Source organism: Coregonus lavaretus (genome assembly GCF_964263955.1).
Source record: "Coregonus lavaretus genome assembly, chromosome: 15".
NCBI classification, from domain to species: Eukaryota; Metazoa; Chordata; class Actinopteri; order Salmoniformes; family Salmonidae; genus Coregonus; species Coregonus lavaretus.
Window position 1 is genome coordinate 45,600,358 of NC_140002.1, and position 22,928 is coordinate 45,623,285.

Here is a 22,928-nt window from a genome sequence, read left to right on the forward strand (position 1 = left end):
ATAAATTTGCTATAAAAATTAAAAAAAACGATTTTTGCTTTGTCATTATGGGTTATTGTGTGTAGATTGAGTAGAAAAAATAATTGTATCAATTTTAGAGTAAGGCTGTAACGTAACCAAAGGTGGAAAAAGTCAAGGGGTCTGAATACTTTCCGAATGCACTGTACACATATTTATATTCCGGTCTCTGACATTGCTCGTTCTGATATGCTTTAATTTTTTGTTTTTACTTTTGGCTTATGTGTGTATTGCTATGCATTACTGCAGTGTTGGAGCTAGAAACATAATAATTTTGCTGCGCTTGTGATAACATCTGCAAATCTGTGTATGCAACCAATAAACGTTGATTTCATGCTCTTCCTGCTGCCTCTTTGGAATGATTCAGGACTTTGAATAAAGAATGTTTTGATGACAAGATTATCACAACAGAATGAAGCATCAACTTGGTGAATGTAGAATCGTTGTGTCTGAGAGAGTGAGAGACTTTCCTCTGTCAGGTATTTGTTCTATAGAGCCTAGCTAATACCTTTCGCAATCCTATTTTCCAGGTGGTGCTACTGTCTGCCACCATGCCTCAGGATGTTCTGGAAGTCACCAAGAAGTTCATGCGTGAGCCAATCCGTATCCTTGTGAAGAAGGAGGAGCTCACCCTGGAGGGTATTCGCCAGTTCTACATTAATGTGGAGAAAGAGGTATTGCTGTTCTAGATGCTTGTTATAGAAACGTGTGTATATATAGATAAAATATATGGCTCTTATAGATGCTTGTGAATAGTTTTGTTCCTTTGCTCTATATAATTAAAACTGTTGATTTAACATATACAAAACATTTTATCTAAAAGAAAACAAAAGTAATTAAGTAGCCCCATTTTGTCAATACAACACAGTAACTCTTTGGGCTGGGAATTGCCCGGGACCTCACGATACGATATGCAATTCTGTGATTTTATTGCGATTGGATGTTCCAAACGTATTGCTCACCATATGTCTGCTGCAGAGGGACAAGAGAGAGCCATGAGAAAACAAGTTTATATCAGTCATGGAATAAGTGCTAAAAACAAATTGGCTCGCTATTTAACACTAGACTGCAACATTATAACAGTGTAATTAATAAATGTCATATATAATAATCATTTGATTGCGTTTATGAAGACCTTGTAAAGCATTGGAATACGATTTGTATTTAATTTAAAAGAAGACAATAGCATTTTCATTAGTTTGTTAATGTAGGCTATATGTAAAAACAAAACAAACAAATTCAAGTGTTCAATTTATTTTGTTGGTGGAGTACCTGTGTTACAACTATGAAACAGAAAGTGTATGTGTTGGAACACGGGAACCACTTCTTTTTTTAAGACACATTTAAAAAAATACCCCAACCACGAGCGGCCTTGATGATAAATAGTTAAAATCAGAAACAAAAGCATTATAATCGGCTCCAAAGGTATTGGGACAGTAAACAAAACATTTTTTTGTTTAGGTTGAGTTTCGAGGTGATTATCAGCTGGGCACTGCACTTTGACCTGTTGGGAGAAGGAGTGGAGCAGGCCCTACTGTCGGGAGAAGGAGGGGCAACGGGGGAAACCATAAAAAAAATATGACATGCCCTCCTAAAACTGGTTATAACTCCAGTTCTGTTTGTGATTTGAAGAGTCTAACTACAGTGTGTTATATAGACTTATTTAGGAAAAGTCAAGGACAAAGGGGGGCATGACTTAAATTGCAGAGTAATTAAAACATGTAATTCATAAGCAGTCAAAATGACTTCTTTAGCGGTTCTAGTGTTAAAAAGATGGATAACAAGCTATGAAGGAAGAATACTGCAGTTTTGGTGCGATATTGTCAAAACGATACGACAGATCGTTAAAAAAAATTATCCCCCCTGTTACTAGTAACTGTGTTCTGTTCACATAGAATACTAATCAGTAGGCAGCTTTCCAATGACCCAGGTTTATTCGACAAAAGCACAAATCTTTGCGACATCTGTAATGGAAACGGCAGATAGGAGACATTTTCTAAAGATCAGATTTTATATTTTTTACATCCGTTCGACAGGGTTGGATTTATCTTTTGTGGAACTTTTCTTTATTGTGACAAATTATACTGGAAACTGTTTTTCTAATAAATAATGATTGCCAAATAATTTTGAAGTCACGTGGGACACGTGGTGTCATCACGTAACTATAAAGCTCCACATTTAATTCTAAATTATTCTGCTTGCAAAATCTTTGCAGGACATTGATTGTCCTGACTTTCAAGAATGCCTGAATTGCGTCACTTTTCTTTTTTGGTTGGCTGGCAAGTTTCACCATCCAATTATTTCAGCACTACATGAGTGCAAGTTTCACTTTGCCACACATGAGAGTGATTAGAATATGGCAAATATTAGTCAATTATTGCCTTCTGTCCATGTTGGCTTTTGCAGGCTACCTGAGACATGAAACAGATAGGTGTGAGTGCGTACAGGCTGTCGCCAATGTATTAATGCACAATTTAATGGAAACACTTCAACCACCATTTTTATTCGACACTGTAGGGTTTTTGCTGAAGTGTTTTTTCAGGTGTGACGTCATTACGTCCACTGTGGATGGGATCTCTGTCCCTTTCCGCAACTTAGCTTTAAAGCAACGTTATTCCCATGTCTCCAGTCTCAATTCAACCCCCTTTCCATTGTTAGGAGTGGAAGCTGGACACCCTGTGTGATCTGTACGAGACCCTGACCATCACCCAGGCTGTGATCTTCATCAACACCCGCAGGAAGGTGGACTGGCTGACTGAGAAGATGCACGCCAGGGACTTCACTGTCTCTGCCCTGGTAAGAGCTCCTGCACCTCCAGCGCTGTGTCCATGTCCCACAGTGTTGTCATACCTAACACCCAGGTATGTGTTTGGTGATGGACATACGGGTTGATAATGGTTTGTGTTATGTGCGTTGATGTTTTAGTAATAAGTATGTGGATGATGATGAACAAAGGCCTACGGTGCCTTCAGAAAGTATTCACACCCCTTGACTTTTTCCACCTTTGTTGTGTTACAAAGTGGGATTTAAATGGATTGAATTGTCATTTTTTGTCAACGATCTACACAAAATACTCTGTTAAAGTGGAAGAAAAATTCTAACATTTGTAAATAAAATAAAAACTAAAAAACGATCTTGATTAGATAAGTGTTTAACCCCCTGTGTCAATACATGTTAGAATCACCTTTGTCAGCGATTACAGCTGTGAGTCTTTCTGGGTAAGTCTCTAAGAGCTTTCCACACCTGGATTGTGCAACATTTGCCCATTTATTATTTAAAAAAATATTCAAGCTCTGTCAAATGTGCTTGTTGATCATTGCTAGACAACCATTTTCAGGTCTTGCCATAGATTTTCAAGCAGATTTAAGTCAAAACTGTAACTTGGCCACTACGGAACATTCACTGTCTTCTTGGTAAGCAACTCCAGTGTAGATTTGGCCTTGTGGTTTAGGTTAATGTCCTGCTGAAAGGTGAATTAATCACCCAGTGTCTGGTGGAAACCAGACTGAACCAGCCTTTCCTCTAGGATTTTGCCTGTGCTTAGCTCTATTCCGTTTCTTTTTATCATAAAAAACTCCCTAGTCCTTAACGATTACAAGTATACCCATAACATGATGCATCCACCACTATGCTTGAACATATGGAGAGTGGTACTCAGTAATGTGTTGTATTGGATTTGCCCCAAACATAACACTTTGTATTCAGGACAAAAACTTAATTGCTTTGCCACATTTCTTTGCAGTATTACTTTAGTGCCTTGTTGCAAACAGGATGCATGTTTTGGAATATTTTTATTCTGTGCAGGTTTCCTTTTCACTCTGTCAATAAGGTTAGTATTGTGTAGTAACTACAATGTTGTTGATCCATTTTCTCCTATCACATCCATTAAACTCTGTAACTGAAATCCCTGAGCGGTTCTCTTCCTCTCTGGTAACTATGTTAGGAAGGATGCCTGTATCTTTGTAGTGACTGGGTATATTGATACACCATCCGAAGTGTAATTAATCTGTGTTTCAAATGCACTGCTCAACTGAGGGACATTACAGATAATTGTATGTGTGGGGTACAGATATGAGGAAGTCATTCAAAATTCATGTTTAACACTATAATTGCGGCCTCCAGAGTGGCTCAGCAGTCAAAGGCACTGCATCGCAGTGCTTGAGGCGTCAAGCGACCGGAAGACCCATGAGGCAGCGCACAATTAACCCAGCGTCGTCCGGGTTAGAGGAGGGTTTGGCCGGCCGGGATGTCCTTGTCCCATCGTGCTCTAGCGGCTCCTGTGGCATGCACGCTGACACGGTCGCCAGTTGTACGGTGTTTCCTCCGACACATTGGTGCGGCTGGCTTCCGGGTTAAGCAAGCAGTGTGTCAAGAAGCAGTGCGGCTTCGCAAGGTCGTGTTTCGGAGGACGCATGGCTCTCGACCTTCGCCTCTCCGTACGGGAGTTGCAGCGATGGGACAAGACTGTAACTACCATTTGGATATCCCGAAAAAGGGGTTAAAAGTACACAGAAAAATAAAATATAAAATAACACTATTATAGCAGACAGTGAGTCCATGCAACTTCAGAAAGTGTTCACACCCCATTACTTTTTCCACATTTTGTTGTTACAGCCTGAATTTTAAATGTATGAAATTTTGATTGTTTTTGTCACTGGCCTACACACAATACCCCATAATCTCAGTGGAATAATGTTTTTCAAAAATTTGACTAATTAATACAAAATGAAAAGCTGAAATGTCAATAAGTATTCAAGCCCTTTCTTATGGCAAGCCTAAATAATTCAGGAGTAAATGCTTAACAAGTCACATAAATTGCATGGACTCACTCTGTGTGCCATAATAGTGGTTATGATTTTTAAATGACTGCCTCATCTCTGTACCCCACACATACAATTATCTGTAAGGCCTCTGTCGAGCAGTACATTTCAAACACAGATTCAACCACAAAACCAGGGAGGTTTTGCAATGCCTCGCAAAGAAGGGCATCTATTGGTAGACGGGTACAAATAAAAATAAAAAGTAGACATTGAATATCCCTTTGACCATGGTGAAGTAATTCATTTACACTCTGGATGGTGTATCAATAAATCCAGTCATAAAAAGGTACAGGCGTCCTTCCTAACTCAGTTGCCGGAGAGGAAGGAAACCGCGCAGGGATTTCACCACGAGGCCAATGGTGAGTAAAACAGTTACTTTTCTCCTATCACAGCCATTAAACTCTGAGGATGGATCAACAACATTGTAGTTACTCCACAATACTAACCTAATTGACAGAGCGAAAAGGAGGCCTGTGCAGAATATATTTTTATTGCAAAATATGCAACATGCAACAAGGCACTAAAGTAATACTGCACAAATATGGCAAAGCAATTAATACAGTGTGTTTGGGGCAATTCCAATACAACACATTACTGAGTAACACTCTCCATATTTTCAGGTATAGTGGTGGCTGCATCATGTTATGGGTATGCTTGTAATCGTTACGGACTGGGGAATTTTTCAGGATTAAAAAATAAACGGAATGGAGCTAAGCACAGGCCAAATCCTAGAGGAAAAGCTGGTTCAGTCCGCTTTCCACCAGATACTGGGAGATGAATTCATCTTTCAGCAGGACAATAACCTAAAACACAAGTCCAAATCTACACTGGAGTTTCTTACCAAGAAGACAGAAAATGTTCCCAAGTGACTCAAGTTACAGTTTTGACTTAAATCTGCTTGAAAATCTACGGGAAGACCTGCAAATGGTTGTCTAACAATGATCAACAACCACAGCTTGAACATTTTTCAAAATAATGGGCAAATGTTGCACAATCCAGGTGTGGAAAGCTCTTAGAGACTTAGCCAGAAAGACTCACAGCTATAATCGCTGCAAAAGGTACTTCTACAAAGTATTGACTCAGGGGTTTGAATACTTACGTATATGAGACATTTCTGTATTTAATTTTCAAGAAATGTGCAACAATTTCTAAATATGTTTTCACTTTGTCAAGTGTAGATGGGTGGGGAAAAAATCTATTGAATCCATTTTGAATTCAGGCTGTAACAACAAAATGTGGAAAAAGTCAAGGGGTATGAATACTTTCTGAAGGTACTACAGTGAGGGGAAAAAAGTATTTGATCCCCTGCTGATTTTGTACGTTTGCCCACTGACAAAAAAATGATCAGTCTATAATTTTAATGGTAGGTTTATTTGAACAGTGAGAGACAGAATAACAACAAAAAAATCCAGAAAATGCATGTCAAAAATGTTATAAATTGATTTGCATTTTAATGAGGGAAATAAGTATTTGACCCCTCTCAATCAGAAGGATTTCTGGCTCCCAGGTGTCTTTTATGCAGGTAACGAGCTGAGATTAGGAGCACACTCTTAAAGGGAGTGCTCCTAATCTCAGCTTGTTACCTGTATAAAAGACACCTGTCCACAGAAGCAATCAATCAATCAGATTCCAAACTCTCCACCATGGCCAAGACCAAAGAGCTCTCAAAGGATGTCAGGGACAAGATTGTAGACCTACACAAGGCTGGAATGGGCTACAAGACCATCGCCAAGCAGCTTGGTGAGAAGGTGACAACAGTTGGTGCGATTATTTGCAAATGGAAGAAACACAAAATAACTGTCAATCTCCCTCGGCCTGGGGCTCCATGCAAGATCTCACCTTGTGGAGTTGCAATGATCATGAGAACGGTGAGGAATCAGCCCAGAACTACACGGGAGGATCTTGTCAAGATCTCAAGGCAGCTGGGACCATAGTCACCAAGAAAACAATTGGTAACACACTATGCCGTGAAGGACTGAAATCCTGCAGCGCCCGCAAGGTCCCCCTGCTCAAGAAAGCATATACAGGGCCGTCTGAAGTTTGCCAATGAACATCTGAATGATTCAGAGGAGAACTGGGTGAAAGTGTTGTGGTCAGATGAGACACAAATCGAGCTCTTTGGCATCAACTCAACTCTCTGTGTTTGGAGGAGGAGGAATGCTGCCTATGACCCCAAGAACACCATCCCCACCTTTGGGGGTGTTTTTCTGCTAAGGGGACAGGACAACTTCACCGCATCAAAGGGAAAATGGACGGGGCCATGTACCGTCAAATCTTGGGTGAGAACCTCCTTCCCTCAGCCAGGGCATTGAAAATGGGTCGTGGATGGGTATTCCAGCATGACAATGACTCAAAACACACGGCCAAGGCAACAAAGGAATGGCTCAAGAAGAAGCACATTAAGGTCCTGGAGTGGCCTAGCCAGTCTCCAGACCTTAATCCCATAGACAATATGTGGAGGGAGCTGAAGGTTCGAGTTGCCAAACGTCAGGCTCGAAACCTTAATGACTTGGAGAAGATCTGCAAAGTGGAGTGGGACAAAATCCCTCCTGAGATGTGTGCAAACCTGGTGGCCAACTACAAGAAACGTCTGACCTCTGTGATTGCCAACAAGGGTTTTGCCACCAAGTACTAAGTCACGTTTTGCAGAGGGGTCAAATACTTATTTCCCTCATTAAAATGCAAAATCAATTTATAACATTTTTGACATGCGTTTTTCTGGATTTTTGTTGTTATTCTGTCTCTCACTCTTCAAATAAACCTACCATTAAAATTATAGACTGATCATGTCTTTGTCAGCGGGCAAACGTACAAAATCAGCAGGGGATCAAATACGTTTTTCCATCACTGTATATTATGTGACTTGTTAAGCAAATATTTACTCCTTCTGCATTGCTTGCTCTGCGGTTTTAGGCTGGGTTTCTGTATAAGCACTTTGTGACATATGCTGATGTAAAGTACTGTGACATATGCTGATTTTGTACTCTCCCAAATTTCGTGATATCCAATTGGTAGTTACAGTCTTGTCCCATCGCTGCGACTCCCCTACGGACTCGGGAGAGGCAAAGGTCGAGAGCCATGCGTCCTCCGAAACACGAACCTGCCAAGCCGCACTGCTTCTTGACACATTGTTCGCTTACCCCGGAAGCCAGCCGCACCAATGTGTCGGAGGAAACACCGTCAAGCTTGCAACCGAAGTTAGCTTGCAGGCGCCCGGCCCTCCACAAGGAGTCGCTAGAGCGCGATGGGACAGACATCCCGGCCGGCCAAACCCTCCCCTAACCCGGACGACGCTGGGCCAATTGTGCGCCGCCTCATGGGTCTCCCGGTCACGGCCAGCTGTGACACAGCCTGGGATGGAAGCCGGTTCTGTAGTGACGCCTCAAGCACTGCGATGCAGTGCCTTAGACCGCTGCACCACTCGGGAGGCCAAAGTTTCGCCAAACTTAATTCCAATTTGATATTATGGGGGAATCGTGTTTAGGCCAGTGACAAAATAATCTAAATTGTATCCATTTTAAATTCAGGCAGTATCACAACAAAATGTGGAAAAAGTCAAGGGGTGTGAATACTTTCTGAAAACTGATAACAGTTTATGAGCTGGGTTTCCAGGTGCCAATTTAAGACTAGTCCTGGACTAAAAGCATGATCTCCAGGACTAGCTTAATCTGTGTCTGGGAAACTAGACACAAATTGCTTTAAAAGAGTGCCGTTGATGTTTTTAAGTGGTTAGTTCCACCCCTGTCACTGGGTAGTGCCTTTTGAGTGGCACTGAGTCTTATCTGCCGGGGGGGAGAGACAAAGCCATATTCATCCCAGCCGACTCTGTGCCGTGAGCAACAGGTTGGTTCATGCTATGGGCACAAACTCGTCATTGAGTTGAACACTTAATACAGGCACAGTGTTGACGTGTCTGTGTAATTTATCCTATTGATGTCATTGTTTACATTAAACACATTCGTTTACATTATCTATAGAAGCCACAGCCTTCGATCTCCACAGTATAGTTCCTGTCTTTGTCACAAAGTTCCTCCTGTACTTCTTAGTGCCTATATTCGTGCAGAAAACATCCCGTTGATCTGGTTAGATAAGCATTTGTATGATTTCCATAGATCAGCATTTGTTGGTCTTTTTGATGGTTTCTGTAACTGTTTGTTCTTGGTACAGTAAAGAGATTCATGAAATGCTTGTGGTGTTCATTCACTAATGTGATGTCAGATCCAGGCTAACTATCTTGTCTGACTATAAGTGTCTCTGTATAAGAGTGTCTGCTAAATGTAATGTCTTCCTTCATCCCCAGCACGGTGACATGGACCAGAAGGAGAGGGACCTGATCATGAGGGAGTTCCGCTCTGGCTCCAGCCGTGTCCTCATCACCACAGATCTGCTGGTGAGTTGAGTTCTGGAGACGCCACAGCACCCTACTACCTTGGTAGAGCACGCTGTGCCCTGAATCTTTTCATATGTTGGATGTAAAATTATATTAATATCTTATTATATTAATCCAATGTGTAAGTGGGCTCTATATGATCTATTTAATCAGCCTACTCTTAAAGAACAGTGATGACAACATTTTAATCAAGTGGCAACATTTTAGTATGTGATCCCTATTGGATCTGAACCCATAACCTTTGGCATTGCTAGCACCACACACTCTTACCAACTGATCCACACAGGACTAAGCTAGCCTGCACCAGTGTGCAGGGTAATACAGCTAGAGGTCAGGCATTGAAGGAGTGCTAATCATGTTTCTCCTTTCAGGCTCGAGGAATTGATGTTCAGCAGGTGTCTCTGGTTATTAACTATGACCTGCCGACCAACCGTGAGAACTACATTCACAGGTAGGAGGGACCCTTAGGGCTGGCCGTATTTTACTATATACCGGTATTGATGCACGGCCCGGTTTGTGATTTTACTTTACCTTCTATAATGGTATTTGAATGTTTGGTTTGTTAAATATGATATGCTACTTGAGTCATCTCCTCTCACTCTCTCCCTCTCTATGCCGCTTTCCACCCAGACCAATCAGCGCCCCGTCACTCAAGGAGTGCAGTTGTTGTTGCTCGACCACGAGACCACTTGCGCTCAGTATGCATGGTTAATGCTGCACTTGCGACAAGATGTTGATGTCAACAAGCGTCAAGCGTTCTATAATTACACTATTAGTTTGTGTATCTTGCAGTCTGCAAACAGCTGGTGTCTTTTCTTAGCAAGTTGTTGCTAAAATTGTATAGTTTTAGCCACTAATGCTAATCGCTAGTTAGCTAATAAGTGTACTGAGTCGGAGCAAACGTAGCTAGCTAATACAGCCTGATCCCAGTGCTGGTGTAGGCCTAGATCATTATTGTGTTTGTCCAACAGTATCTTCTAAATCAGAGAGGAATAGGCGAACCATGAATATGTTAGCTACATGAAGTAGCTAAGAGAGAACATTTTAATGTAGCTAAATTATAGGGTCCCCTAGGAAACACTGACCAACACTTTGGTTCCTACCCTGTAACAATAATTTCTCCCTGGCTTTTTCATTCGTTGTCATGTCAAACACTGTATTCAAAGTGCCCACTATTATATTCTAACTATAGAATTAGAATAATCATTCTATTTCCATGATTTCATCAGTTCACCCAAGTGTTTTGATCTAAATCGCAATTGCAATTTTTGTTAAATATTAAGGCCTAGATTTTTGGGCCCATATTGTGCACACCCATTGTAGCAGTGTGGAAATGATCTCAAAGGAGTGCAGAAATTGATTCAAATGCAGAGTATTTATTTTGATTGAACAGTATAAATAATCAGAATGGAGAAAGCCCCATTGAAATCAATTAGGGGGGAATTCCGACCCGAGTTAAGCGCACGTAAATTGAACGTAATTTCCTTTTTATGCAATTTTTTTCTATCTATGCGTATTCTGACCTTGAACTTAAGCATGAGAATAGCATGCTATTCACAGAAATGGTGTGGCGGAGCTGCGTCTACAGATATGCTGTATTCTGACCTTGACTTAATTCCCTCATAATTCCACCACCTCTACTCGTGATGAAACAATGAATAAGGTTGAGCGACAAGTCAGTTCCAAGTGGACACCATTCTCCAAAGTGTTATGTTAGGGGCAAATCCAACACAACACTGAGTACCACTCTTCATATTTTCAAGCATGGTGGTGGCTGCATCATGTTATGGGTATGCTTGTCATCGGCAAGGACTACAAAGTGTTTTAGGATAAAAATAAATGGACTACAGCTATAAGCACAGGCAAAATCCTTGAGGAAAACCTGGTTCAGTCTGCTTTCCAACAGACACTGGGCGACAAATTCACCTTGCAGCAGGACTATAACCTAAAACGCTAGGCCAAATCTACACTGGAGTTGCATAACAAGATGACGTTCAATGTTCCGGAGTGGCCTAGTTACAGTTTTGACTTAAATCCGCTTGAAAATCTATGGAAAGACTTGAAAATGGCTGTCTAGCAACAACCAACTTGACAGAGCTTGAAGAATTTTGAAAGAATAATGTGCAAATATTGTACAATCCAGGTGTGCGAAGCTCTTACAATGTTTTTGATTCAACTTCAGTCTTCTCCTATCACAGCCATTAAACTCTGTAACGGTTTTAAAGTCACGATTGGCCTCGTGAAATCCCTGAGTGATTTCCTTCCTCTCTGGCAACTGAGTTAGGAAGGATGCCTGTTTCTTTGTAGTGACTGGTTGTATTGATTAGGGTTGTCCCCGACCCAAAACAATATTGGTCGACCAAGAGTGGTCTTTTCTTTCGACCAATCGATTGGTTTACATTTTTAAACGTGTACTTTTCCATATACAGTGAGGGAAAAAAGTATTTGATCCCCTGCTGATTTTGTACGTTTGCCCACTGACAAAGAAATGATCAGTCTATAATTTTAATGGTCGGTTTATTTGAACAGTGAGAGACAGAATAACAACAAAAAAATCAAGAAAAACACATTAAAATGCAAATCAATTTATAACATTTTTGACATTAGTTTTTCTGGTTTTTTTTGTTGTTATTCTGTCTCTCACTGTTCAAATAAACCTACCATTAACATTTACATTTTTACATTTTAGTCATTTAGCAGACGCTCTTAACCAGAGCGACTTACAGGAGCAATTAGGGTTAAGTGCCTTGCTCAAGGGCACATTAACGTCATTTAGCAGACGCTCTTAGCCAGAGCGACTCACAAATTGGTGCGTTCACCCTATAGCCAGTGGGATAACCACTTTACAATTTGGGGGGGGGGTTAGAAGGAATACTTTAGCCTATCCCAGGTATTCCTTAAAGAGGTGGGGTTTCAAATGTCTCCGGAAGGTGGTGAGTGACTCCGCTGTCCTGGCGTCGTGAGGGAGCTTGTTCCACCATTGGGGTGCCAGAGCAGCGAACAGTTTTGACTGGGCTGAGGGGGAGCTGTGCTTCCGCAGAGGAAGGGGAGCCAGCAGGCCAGAGGTGGATGAACGCAATGTCCTCGTTTGGGTGTAGGGACTGATCAGAGCCTGAAGGTACAGGGGTGCCGTTCCCCTCACTGCTCCAAAGGCAAGCACCATGGTCTTGTAGCGGATGCGAGCTTCAATTGGAAGCCAGTGGAGTGTGCGGAGGAGGGGGGTGACGTGAGAGAACTTGGGAAGGTTGAACACCAGACGGGCTGCGGCATTCTGGATGAGTTGTAGGGGTTTAATGGCACAGGCAGGGAGCCCAGCCAACAGCGAGTTGCAGTAGTCCAGACGGGAGATGACAAGTGCCTGGACCAGGACCTGCGCCGCTTCCTGTGTAAGGCAGGGTCGCACTCTCCGAATGTTGTAGAGCATGAACCTGCAGGAGCGGGTCACCGCCTTGATGTTGGCGGAGAACGACAGGGTGTTGTCCAGGGTCACGCCTAGGCTCTTCGCACTCTGGGAGGAGGACACAGCGGAGTTGTCTACCGTGATGGCGAGATCATGGAACGGGCAGTCCTTCCCGGGGAGGAAGAGCAGCTCCGTCTTGCCAGGGTTCAGCTTGAGGTGGTGATCCGTCATCCATACTGATATGTCTGCCAGACATGCAGAGATGCGATTCGCCACCTGGTGATCAGAAGGGGGAAAGGAGAAGATTAGTTGTGTATCGTCAGCGTAGCAATGATAGGAAAGGCCATGTGAGGATATGACAGAGCCAAGTGACTTGGTGTATAGGGAGAAAAGGAGAGGGCCCAAAACCGATCCCTGGGGGACACCAGTGGTGAGAGCACGTGGTGCGGAGACAGCTTCCCGCCACGCCACTTGGTAGGAGCGACCGGTCAGGTAGGACGCAATCCAGGAGTGAGCCGCGCCGGAGATGCCCATTTCGGAGAGGGTGGAGAGGAGGATCTGATGGTTCACAGTATCAAAGGCAGCAGACAGATCTAGAAGGACAAGAGCAGAGGAGAGAGAGTTAGCTTTAGCAGTGCGGAGAGTCTCTGTGACACAGAGAAGAGCAGTCTCAGTTGAATGACCAGTCCTGAAACCTGATTGGTTTGGATCAAGAAGGTCATTCTGAGAGAGATAGCAAGAGAGTTGGCTAAAGACGGCACGCTCAATAGTTTTGGAAAGAAAAGAAAGAAGGGATACTGGTCTGTAGTTGTTGACATCAGTGGGGTCGAGTGTTGGTTTTTTGAGAAGGGGAGTAACTCTCGCTCTCTTGAAGACGGAAGGGACATGGCCAGCGGTCAAGGATGAGTTGATCAGCGAGGTGAGGTAGGGGAGAAGGTCACCGGAGATGGTCTGGAGAAGGGAGGAGGGGATGGGGTCAAGCGGGCAGGTTGTTGGGCGGCCTGCAGTCACAAGTCGCAGGATCTTATCTGGAGAGAGAGGGGAGAAAGAAGTCAAAGCATAGGGTAGGGCAGTGTGAGCAGGACCAGCAGTGTCATTAGGCTTAACAAACAAGGATCGGATGTCGTCAACCTTCTTTTCAAAGTGGTTGACGAAGTCATCCACAGAGAGAGAGGAGGGGGGGAGGGGGGGGGGAGGATTCAGGAGGGAGGAAAATGTGGCAAAGAGCTTCCTAGGGTTAGAGGCAGATGCTTGGAATTTAGAGTGGTAGAAGGTGGCCTTAGCAGCAGAAACAGATGAAGAAAATGTAGAGAGGAGGGAGTGAAAAGATGCCAGGTCGGCAGGGAATTTAGTTTTCTTCCATTTCCGCTCGGCTGCCCGGAGCTCTGTTCTGTGAGCTCGCAATGAGTCATCAAGCCACGGAGCTGGAGGGGAGGACCGAGCCGGCCGTGAGGATAGGGGACACAGAGAGTCAAAGGATGCAGAAAGGGAGGAGAGGATTAAAATTATAGACTGATCATTTCTTTGTCAGTGGGCAAACGTACAAAATCAGCAGGGGATCAAATACTTTTTTCCCTCACTGTATAGACCCACACCTTATGTTTTTTTAATAAAATCAACTAAATGTACTGAACTTGTCTGATGCTTTAAGCATGCTGTTTGATTAAATAATTAAGACCCATAAATGTTTCAAGGGAGCCAGAAATCGATAGCCTAACCAGAAGAAAAAAAACCTGCTGAAACCGTTCCACTTTCTGGTCAACAGATTGTCTTGTGTAGTTTTCAATAAGGTTTTCAGTACATTTATCTAATGCCATCCCTTTAAATTGGCTGTACCTTTTTAATTAAAATGTTCAACACTCACTAACGCATCAGAATATTATGGATCAGTGAAAGAAAGCCATGTAAATACACGCATTCGTCTCCTTTTCAGCACCAATTGGTAGATTTAAAAATACTCTGATCTTGATACATTTTTTAAATAAAAAATACACATAAGTCAATTTGTCCCAATACTTTTGGTCCCCTAAAATGCGGGGACTATGTACAAAGATTTCTGTAATTTCTAAATGGTTCACCCGATATGGATGAAAATACCCTAAAGGTCTGCTGATAGTCTGCACTTTAACCTCCTAGTCATTGTATCATTTCAAATCCAAAGTGCTGGAGTACAGAGCCAAAACAACAAAATGTGTCACTGTCCCAATACTTTTGGAGCTCACTGTAATTAAAACATTCTAGAAATCATAAATCAACTCTGTAGGTTTGGCGTTATACTGTCATTTGCGCATGGCTACGGAAGCCTATAAGCTTGGGTCTCCAAATTTCACCCCAAGTTATAAGGCCAGCATTTCAAGAACTTCACTGTGGAAAAGGTGATATGTTGATATGCTTCAGTTTGCTACCATATGACTGGTTTCACATTTAGATATATTTACAATCCCCTTATCCAAACGACTTACTCATTTACCTAGCTCTAATCAATAGCGCTTATCAATTTGTAAATTACAGTGCATGGAGAATGGTGTTATTTCTATTAGAAAAAATAAAGATGTTCCACTTGGAACTGACAGGTTGCTCGACCTTATTCATCGTGCGTAAAGGTGGTGGAATTATGAGGGAATTAAGTAGAGCTCAGTTATCTGTAAAGACACCTCTGCCACAACTTCATTTTTTTTGGATCTCCACCCCAAACAAATAGCGTATGAATAGCATGCTATTCTCGTGCTTAAATTAAAGGTCAGAATATGCGTAGAGAGAAGTGCATAAAAAGGGAATTATATATAATTTGCGTGCGCTTAACTCTGGTTTGAATTCCACCCGTAGAATTTGTTGCCACCCTAGGGGCATGCATGCACTAGTCATACAGCAAATTAATCAGGAATTCCTGCTTTTTTTGACATTTCCAGAGTTTTCTATATTTTCCTGCTCACATTCCTCCTGGTTTGTTTATTTCAATACTGTTTTAATTATAAATGCAAATCGTCAGGGTTCATATTAACCTTGTCTTTGCTTGTTGTGTGCCAGGATCGGGAGAGGAGGCCGTTTCGGCAGGAAGGGTGTTGCCATCAACATGGTGACTGAGGAGGACAAGCGCACACTCCGGGACATTGAGACATTCTACAACACCACAGTAGAAGAGATGCCCATGAATGTGGCTGACCTGATCTAGAGTAGAGCACCTAGCCTCTGGCGCCCTGCCTGCTGGTGGTCCCTTCACACTCTACAGACCACTATCATCATCATCTAACTATTCCCCCCCCCCTCCCCCCAATTCCTCAATCTCCATTCTCTAAAATCTCCCATTTCCTACCTATCTTCCCACCTATCCAAGCCTCTCCCGTGTATCCCAATTTTGCGCTCTTAAATGGGGTAGGGGAACCCCCGGTTTCCTTCCTCTTCCATGCCCTCTTCAGTCCCTCAGCTCAGCCCCACTCATTTGGTTTTCTATGGCTTAAAGGAAAGAGACCACCTCTCCTGCTAGCCTTGCATAATACAAATCAAGAATTGTATATTTACTTGGCCACAGATGAGGATCAGTATGTTTGCATTAGCAGCAGACTTCATGTCCTTATGTTGTATGCAAGGACCCCTTGGGACTCCATTTCAATAGGAAATGGTGACTTCTTTGGGGAATGGGGATTGCACTATGCAGTTGCAGTCTTTATTTGCATCTGAGTTGTTATATTGTATCACTATCCATTGCTGATATGCAGTAGATTTTCTGCAGGAGAGTTTTTAAACAAACAAAGGATGACATTGTTAATCTTTTTTTTTAAATTAATTTTGTATGTGCCTCGAAAGTACAGCTATTCATTTGAATACTGTTAATGAGTGGTAAGCCAGACAAACTGTTGGTGGATATTTTGACTGAATAATATAAAACAACCTATTTAATTCTGAAGTGTATAATTTACATTTCACAAGGGTTGGCATTTTTGGGGAGAAACTGAAGGTGTACAGAGGGGGCTATTGGGAGTTTTGCTTTGGGTGCAAAGATATTTGATGGACTACATTAAATTATATTCCAGTATAAACATTATATTTATTTTCCACACCTTTTTTTATTCATTAGTTTGGTTTCATTTTACAAATTAGGGGAGGGGGGTGACTTAAATAAAGTTACCAAATAAATAATGCATTTGTTTTGCCAGTTATTTATTTTCTTATTACGATCAGTAGCTATGTTTCCATTAACTTGTCCAGTTTTTTTGTCGACACTAACCAGGTTTCCAACCAAACTTTTTATGCGAGTGAAGTACATGTTGCATAAAAAATGCCATGACAGGCCTGATGGAACGGAACATTTTTCGGTACTTTCCAAACTTTCCAAATGCCGACAAAACAAAATACGCTAGACAAGGTGGGATCTTTTTGTTCCAGAATGCAGGATCAATGAGTTAGCCAGATAGCCCTGAAATAAATGCATGATATGAGTTACTTGACAATCACAGTCCATTTTCAAGTTCAGCTTTCTAAAAGCACGCAACTGAAGGCAATAAACCACTTCTCTGATAGAAAACGGCCTATGTAGCATCGATATTAGTCAAACATACAGTGGGGAGAACAAGTATTTGATACACTGCCGATTTTGCAGGTTTTCCTACTTACAAAGCATGTAGAGGTCTGTAAGTTTTATCATAGGTACACTTCAACTGTGAGAGAAGGAATCTAAAACAAAAATCCAGAAAATCACATTGTATGATTTTTAAGTAATTAATTTGCATTTTATTACATGACATAAGTATTTGATCACCTACCAACCAGTAAGAATTCCGGCTCTCACAGACCTGTTAGTTTTTCTTTAAGAAGCCCTCCTGTTCTCCATTCATTACCTGTATTAACTGCACCTGTTTGAACTCGTTACCTGTATAAAAGACACCTGTCCACACACTCAATCAAACAGACTCCAACCTCTCCACAATGGCCAAGACCAGAGAGCTGTGTAAGGACATCAGGGATAGAATTGTAGACCTGCACAAGGCTGGGATGGGCTACAGGACAATAGGCAAGCAGCTTGGTGAGAAGGCAACAACTGTTGGCTCAATTATTAGAAAATGGAAGAAGTTCAAGATGACGGTCAATCACCCTCGGTCTGGGGCTCCATGCAAGATCTCACCTCGTGGGGCATCAATGATCATGAGGAAGGTGAGGGATCAGCCCAGAACTACACGGCAGGACCTGGTCAATGACCTGAAGAGAGCTGGGACCACAGTCTCAAAGAAAACCATTAGTAACACACTACGCCGTCATGGATTAAAATCCTGCAGCGCACGCAAGGTCCCCATGCTCAAGCCAGCGCATGTCCAAGCCCGTCTGAAGTTTGCCAATGACCATCTAGATGATCCAGAGGAGGAATGGGAGAAGGTCATGTGGTCTGATGAGACAAAAATAGAGCTTTTTGGTCTAAACTCCACTCGCCGTGTTTGGAGGAAGAAGAAGGATGAGTACAACCCCAAGAACACCATCCCAACCGTGAAGCATGGAGGTGGAAACATCATTCTTTGGGGATGCTTTTCTGCAAAGGGGACAGGACGACTGCACCGTATTGAGGGGAGGATGGATGGGGCCATGTATCGCGAGATCTTGGCCAACAACCTCCTTCCCTCAGTAAGAGCATTGAAGATGGGTCGTGGCTGGGTCTTCCAGCATGACAACGACCCGAAACACACAGCCAGGCCAACTAAGGAGTGGCTCCGTAAGAAGCATCTCAAGGTCCTGGAGTGGCCTAGCCAGTCTCCAGACCTGAACCCAATAGAATATCTTTGGAGGGAGCTGAAAGTCCGTATTGCCCAGCGACAACCCCGAAACCTGAAGGATCTGGAGAAGGTCTGTATGGAGGAGTGGGCCAAAATCCCTGCTGCAGTGTGTGCAAACCTGGTCAAGACCTACAGGAAACGTATGATCTCTGTAATTGCAAACAAAGGTTTCTGTACCAAATATTAAGTTCTGCTTTTCTGATGTATCAAATACTTATGTCATGCAATAAAATGCAAATTAATAACTTAAAAATCATACAATGTGATTTTCTGGATTTTTGTTTTAGATTCCGTCTCTCACAGTTGAAGTGTACCTATGTTAAAAAATTACAGACCTCTACATGCTTTGTAAGTAGGAAAACCTGCAAAATCGGCAGTGTATCAAATACTTGTTCTCCCCACTGTATATTCTAGTGTCAAAATTGACTACAAAGTGTAAATAGGATACTTTTGTTCATAAAGTCGGTCCAAAATGGAGTTTTGTAAGTGTATTTGTTACTTGAGGGTTTGATTTTGATTTTGACAATGCTCACTTGCCCACTAACCAATTTATGGTCATTCTGGCGTCTGCATGGGCCGTACAGCATTTACTGCAATGGGGCCTCTGCAGAAGTCACGACAGTTGGTTGTATTCATGCAAGTCATATTGGGTTAAAGCTATTGAAGTATAGGAAATATTTTAGACATAAAAAGCCCTGGAAAGCGATGTGGTTCCGGCGGCGTCCGGTGAGCTCTCACTGGCCCTTGAAAATCTGGGGTAGAGAGGGTAAATCTCGTGCCGGGCCGTACCCATATCCACAGCATCTTTCCAAGGTGAACAGCCTCTGGCATGTTAGAACAATGTATGGCAAGTCCGATCCGTAACTTTGGGATAAGGATTGTCTCTTAAGGGCTGGGTCGGTCGGGCTGGGGTGCGAAGCGGGGCTCGAGCCGCGGCTGGGGGAGAAGTCGCTCCGTTTCACAGGCTCTCGTGCGTGGTCTCGCAAGTGGCTGCGTGCAGGGGTTCGTCGGAGCGGTGTCCGCCAGCGGGCCGAAGGCGGACCGGTGGGGGGTTTGTCCGGCGGTTGGCGGCGGCGACTCTGGACGCGCGCCGGGCCCTTCTCGCGGATCTCCCCAGCTACGGCGCTCGCCGGCCCCGTTCGCGCGGGGTCTCTGGCGGGTCCCCTCGGCCGGCGCCTAGCAGCTGACTTAGAACTGGTGCGGACCAGGGGAATCCGACTGTTTAATTAAAACAAAGCATCGCGAAGGCCCGAGGTGGGTGTTGACACGATGTGATTTCTGCCCAGTGTTCTGAATGTCAAAGTGAAGAAATTCAATGAAGCACAGGTAAACGGTGGGAGTAACTATGACTCGTAAGGAAACCTTAGCCCAGGATGATAGTAAAAGGGGCAATAAGATACATTACAAGAAGGGGAACACACATATTACCATAAAAGACAGTTGCAGGTCGGAGGGCCATCTTACAAAACAGGTCCACGAGCCAGGTCCATACCCTCTAGAGTTTGCAAAGAGAGGTATGAGAAACTAACCATGAGAGGCACACAGGCAAGGCACATATGATGCACCTCCTATTCATTGAAAGAAAAGTGTTTCCCATGTTCCGGGGACTCTGGGGTAATAATTACCCTCATGATGACTAGATCCGTAAAGAGTGCAGGCCAAAGGGAGTAGACAAGGGGTCTATTAGATGAATGTGGCTCAAACAAATCCCCGGCTCTGGCCAGGAGGAACAAAGACGGTCGTCAGAGCATGAGGGCACTCTTGACGAAAGTGCAGGCCGAAGGGAGTAAACAAGGGATGGCACGGTAATGAAAGTGACTTCCGCTCACAACACACATCCACCCATACTCACACATATACGCACACTTGGTAAGGTGCACGGGGCGGAATGGTAACAAGTCTCACAAACACACACTCACACCGGCAAAGCTCATGCTTCCATACAGTGGCCGAGGGCGCTACCATCCGATTCCCAGTCGAATAATCCCTCTTGTGTTGCCCTCAGGTGTCTCCGAGTGCCGGACAGAGACAAGCAGTAGGAAGAGGATGCCCACCCCAGTTGAAGGACCTTGGTTCCCTCTTCTCCAGGTAAGTAGTGCGTAGCACATTGATGACTAGATAGGGCGACTGACAGCCAGTCTGTAAGCCGGAAATAGGTCTACTCGGCCATGTGGCTCAACCAAATGACAAATATTCAAAGGAGAAAAGCCCCATTTCGCCAGTGCTCCTCATGTCAAAGTGAAGAAATTCAATGAAGCGGGGTAAATTGCGAGTAATATGACTCATATGGGATGGAAGTAATTAAAGATTTAAGGAAGTATATGTAAAAACAATTAACATTTATAAAAAAATAGACAAAGTCAAAAAGCTCAAAAGTAATTGCTGTGGATTGGAAGGAAGGGGTCCCTGGACCAATAACAGTTGGTTGTATTCATGCAAGTCATATTGGGTTAAAGCTATTGAAGTATAGGAAGTATTTTAGACATTAAATGATATAAAATATATAGAAAAAAATGTGTCTTCATGAAAGTATTATGGGGTGGAAGCGATTGAAGTTTTAAGGAAGTCAAATTAAATTGATTGAAAATCACCAAAGTAAAAAATAAATATTACAGTTGGCTTGAGAGTTCTATGTCATGTGGTTGTTTTTCTAGGTTCCAATTGCACTTTTAAGATGGTCCCTGCCATCGAAATGAATATAAATGGACTGAAAACAGAACGGAACCGAGAATAAGGGTGTAGCTTGTTCGCTATCATCAGGTGATTCAGAATATGTCATTTATTTCATCCTGGCTAATTCTGTTAAAGAGGTATTGATGAGCAAAGTCTGAATCTTTAATATGAAGCTAACTTTACCGCAGTCTCATGAAGGAAGTTGGGTTGCCTGCTTCCACACCAGTTTCAACTCCTGTGACCCGCACATTGAATTTAACGGAATCATTTTCCGTTTTCTCTTTTAGGAGTATGATTATCCTTTCCAGGTAATGGAGTAACACCTCTGTTGCATTGGATGTCTTGTTCAGACTTTCCACTTTAGTTGAAAAGTTATCCACTTTAGCAGTGAGCACTGCCAATTATTTATTTAACATTTTTAATGGTAAGTCGAGGGCGGATGTAATCTTCTCACAAACAATCTCTTTCTGTTGTCTGGTGTTGAGAGCCGCCATGTTCCCACAGTGGACAGACAAATTCTAGCTGCTGGAGCGAAACAGACCTGCTAGTTATTTCTTGTCACACAATGAATGTCCCACACCTTAATATGATGTTTAGTATTAGGAAATAACACGTTTTAGGAAATAAGTCCATTCATTCATGGTAATTTACAAAAGAAAGCCACGAAAAGGCCCCACGTTTCAATGCATGCCAACGGAACCGGATGTCAAAATTCGAACATATACACTACATGACCAAAAGTATGTGGACACCTGCTCGTCGAACATTTCATTCCAAAATCAATTAATAGGGAGTTGGTCCCTCCTTTGCTGCTATAACATCCTCCACTCTTCTGGGAAGGCTTTCCACTAAATGTTGGAACATTGCTGTGGGTGACTTGCTTCCATTCAGCCACAAGAGCATTAGTGAGGTCGAGCACTGATGTTGGGCGATTCGGCCTGGCTCGCAGTCGGCGTTCCAATTCATCCAAAAGGTGTTCGATGGGTTTGAGGAACAGGGCACTCCAGTCAAGTTCTTCCACACCGATCTCGACAAAACATTTCTGTATGGACCTCGTTTTGTGCACAGGGGCATTGTAATGCTGAAACAGGAAAGGGCCTTACCCAAACTGTTGCCACAAAATTGGAAGCATAGAGTCGTCTAGAATGTCATTGTATGCTGTAGTGTTAAGATTTCCCTTCACTGGAACTAAGGGCCTAGCCCAAACAATGAAAAACAGCCCCAGACCATTATTCCTCCTCCACCAAACTTTACAGTTGGCACTATACATTGGGGCAGGTAGCGTTCTCCTGGCTTCCGCCAAAAACCCAGATTTGTCTGTTGGACTGCCATATGGTGAAGCGTGATTCATCACTCCAAAGAACACGTTTCCATTACTCCAGAGTCCAATGGCGGCGAGCTTTACACCACTCCAGGCGACACTTGGCATTGTGCATGGTGATCTTAGGCTTGTGTGCGGCTGCTTGGCCATGGAAACCCATTTCAGTAAGCTCCCGACGAACAGTTCTTAATAATAATAATTGGTCATTTAGCAGACGCTCTTATCCAGAGCGACTTACAGGAGCAATTAGGGTTAAGTGCCTTGCTCAAGGGCACATCGACAGATTTTTCACCTAGTCGGCTCGGGGATTAGAACCAGCGACCTTTCGGTTACTGGCACAACGCTCTTAACCACTGCTGAAGTTGCTTCCAGAGGCAGTTTGGAACTCGGTAGTGAGTGTTGCAACTGAGGACAGGCGATTTTTCCGCGCTACATGCTTCAGCACTCGGCGGTCCCGTTCTGTGAGCTTGTGTGGCCAACCACTTCTCAGCTGAGCTGTTGTTGCTCCTAGATGTTTCCACTTCACAATAACAGCGCTTACAGTTGA

General features: G+C 43.1%; 1 protein-coding gene across 1 annotated transcript in view; it reads left to right on the plus strand.

Moving 5' to 3' along the window:
• Positions 1–16,765, plus strand: part of LOC311142390 (eukaryotic initiation factor 4A-I-like) — a 55,100-nt gene extending 38,335 nt beyond the window's left edge. The window contains exons 7-11 of the mRNA XM_084178039.1: positions 549–692; positions 2,677–2,814; positions 9,139–9,228; positions 9,600–9,679; positions 15,656–16,765. Of these exons, the coding sequence (XP_084034165.1) occupies positions 549–692; positions 2,677–2,814; positions 9,139–9,228; positions 9,600–9,679; positions 15,656–15,800 (597 nt within the window). The 3' untranslated portion in view covers positions 15,801–16,765. The remainder of the gene's footprint in view (positions 1–548; positions 693–2,676; positions 2,815–9,138; positions 9,229–9,599; positions 9,680–15,655) is intronic.
• Positions 16,766–22,928: the final 6,163 nt, after the last annotated feature.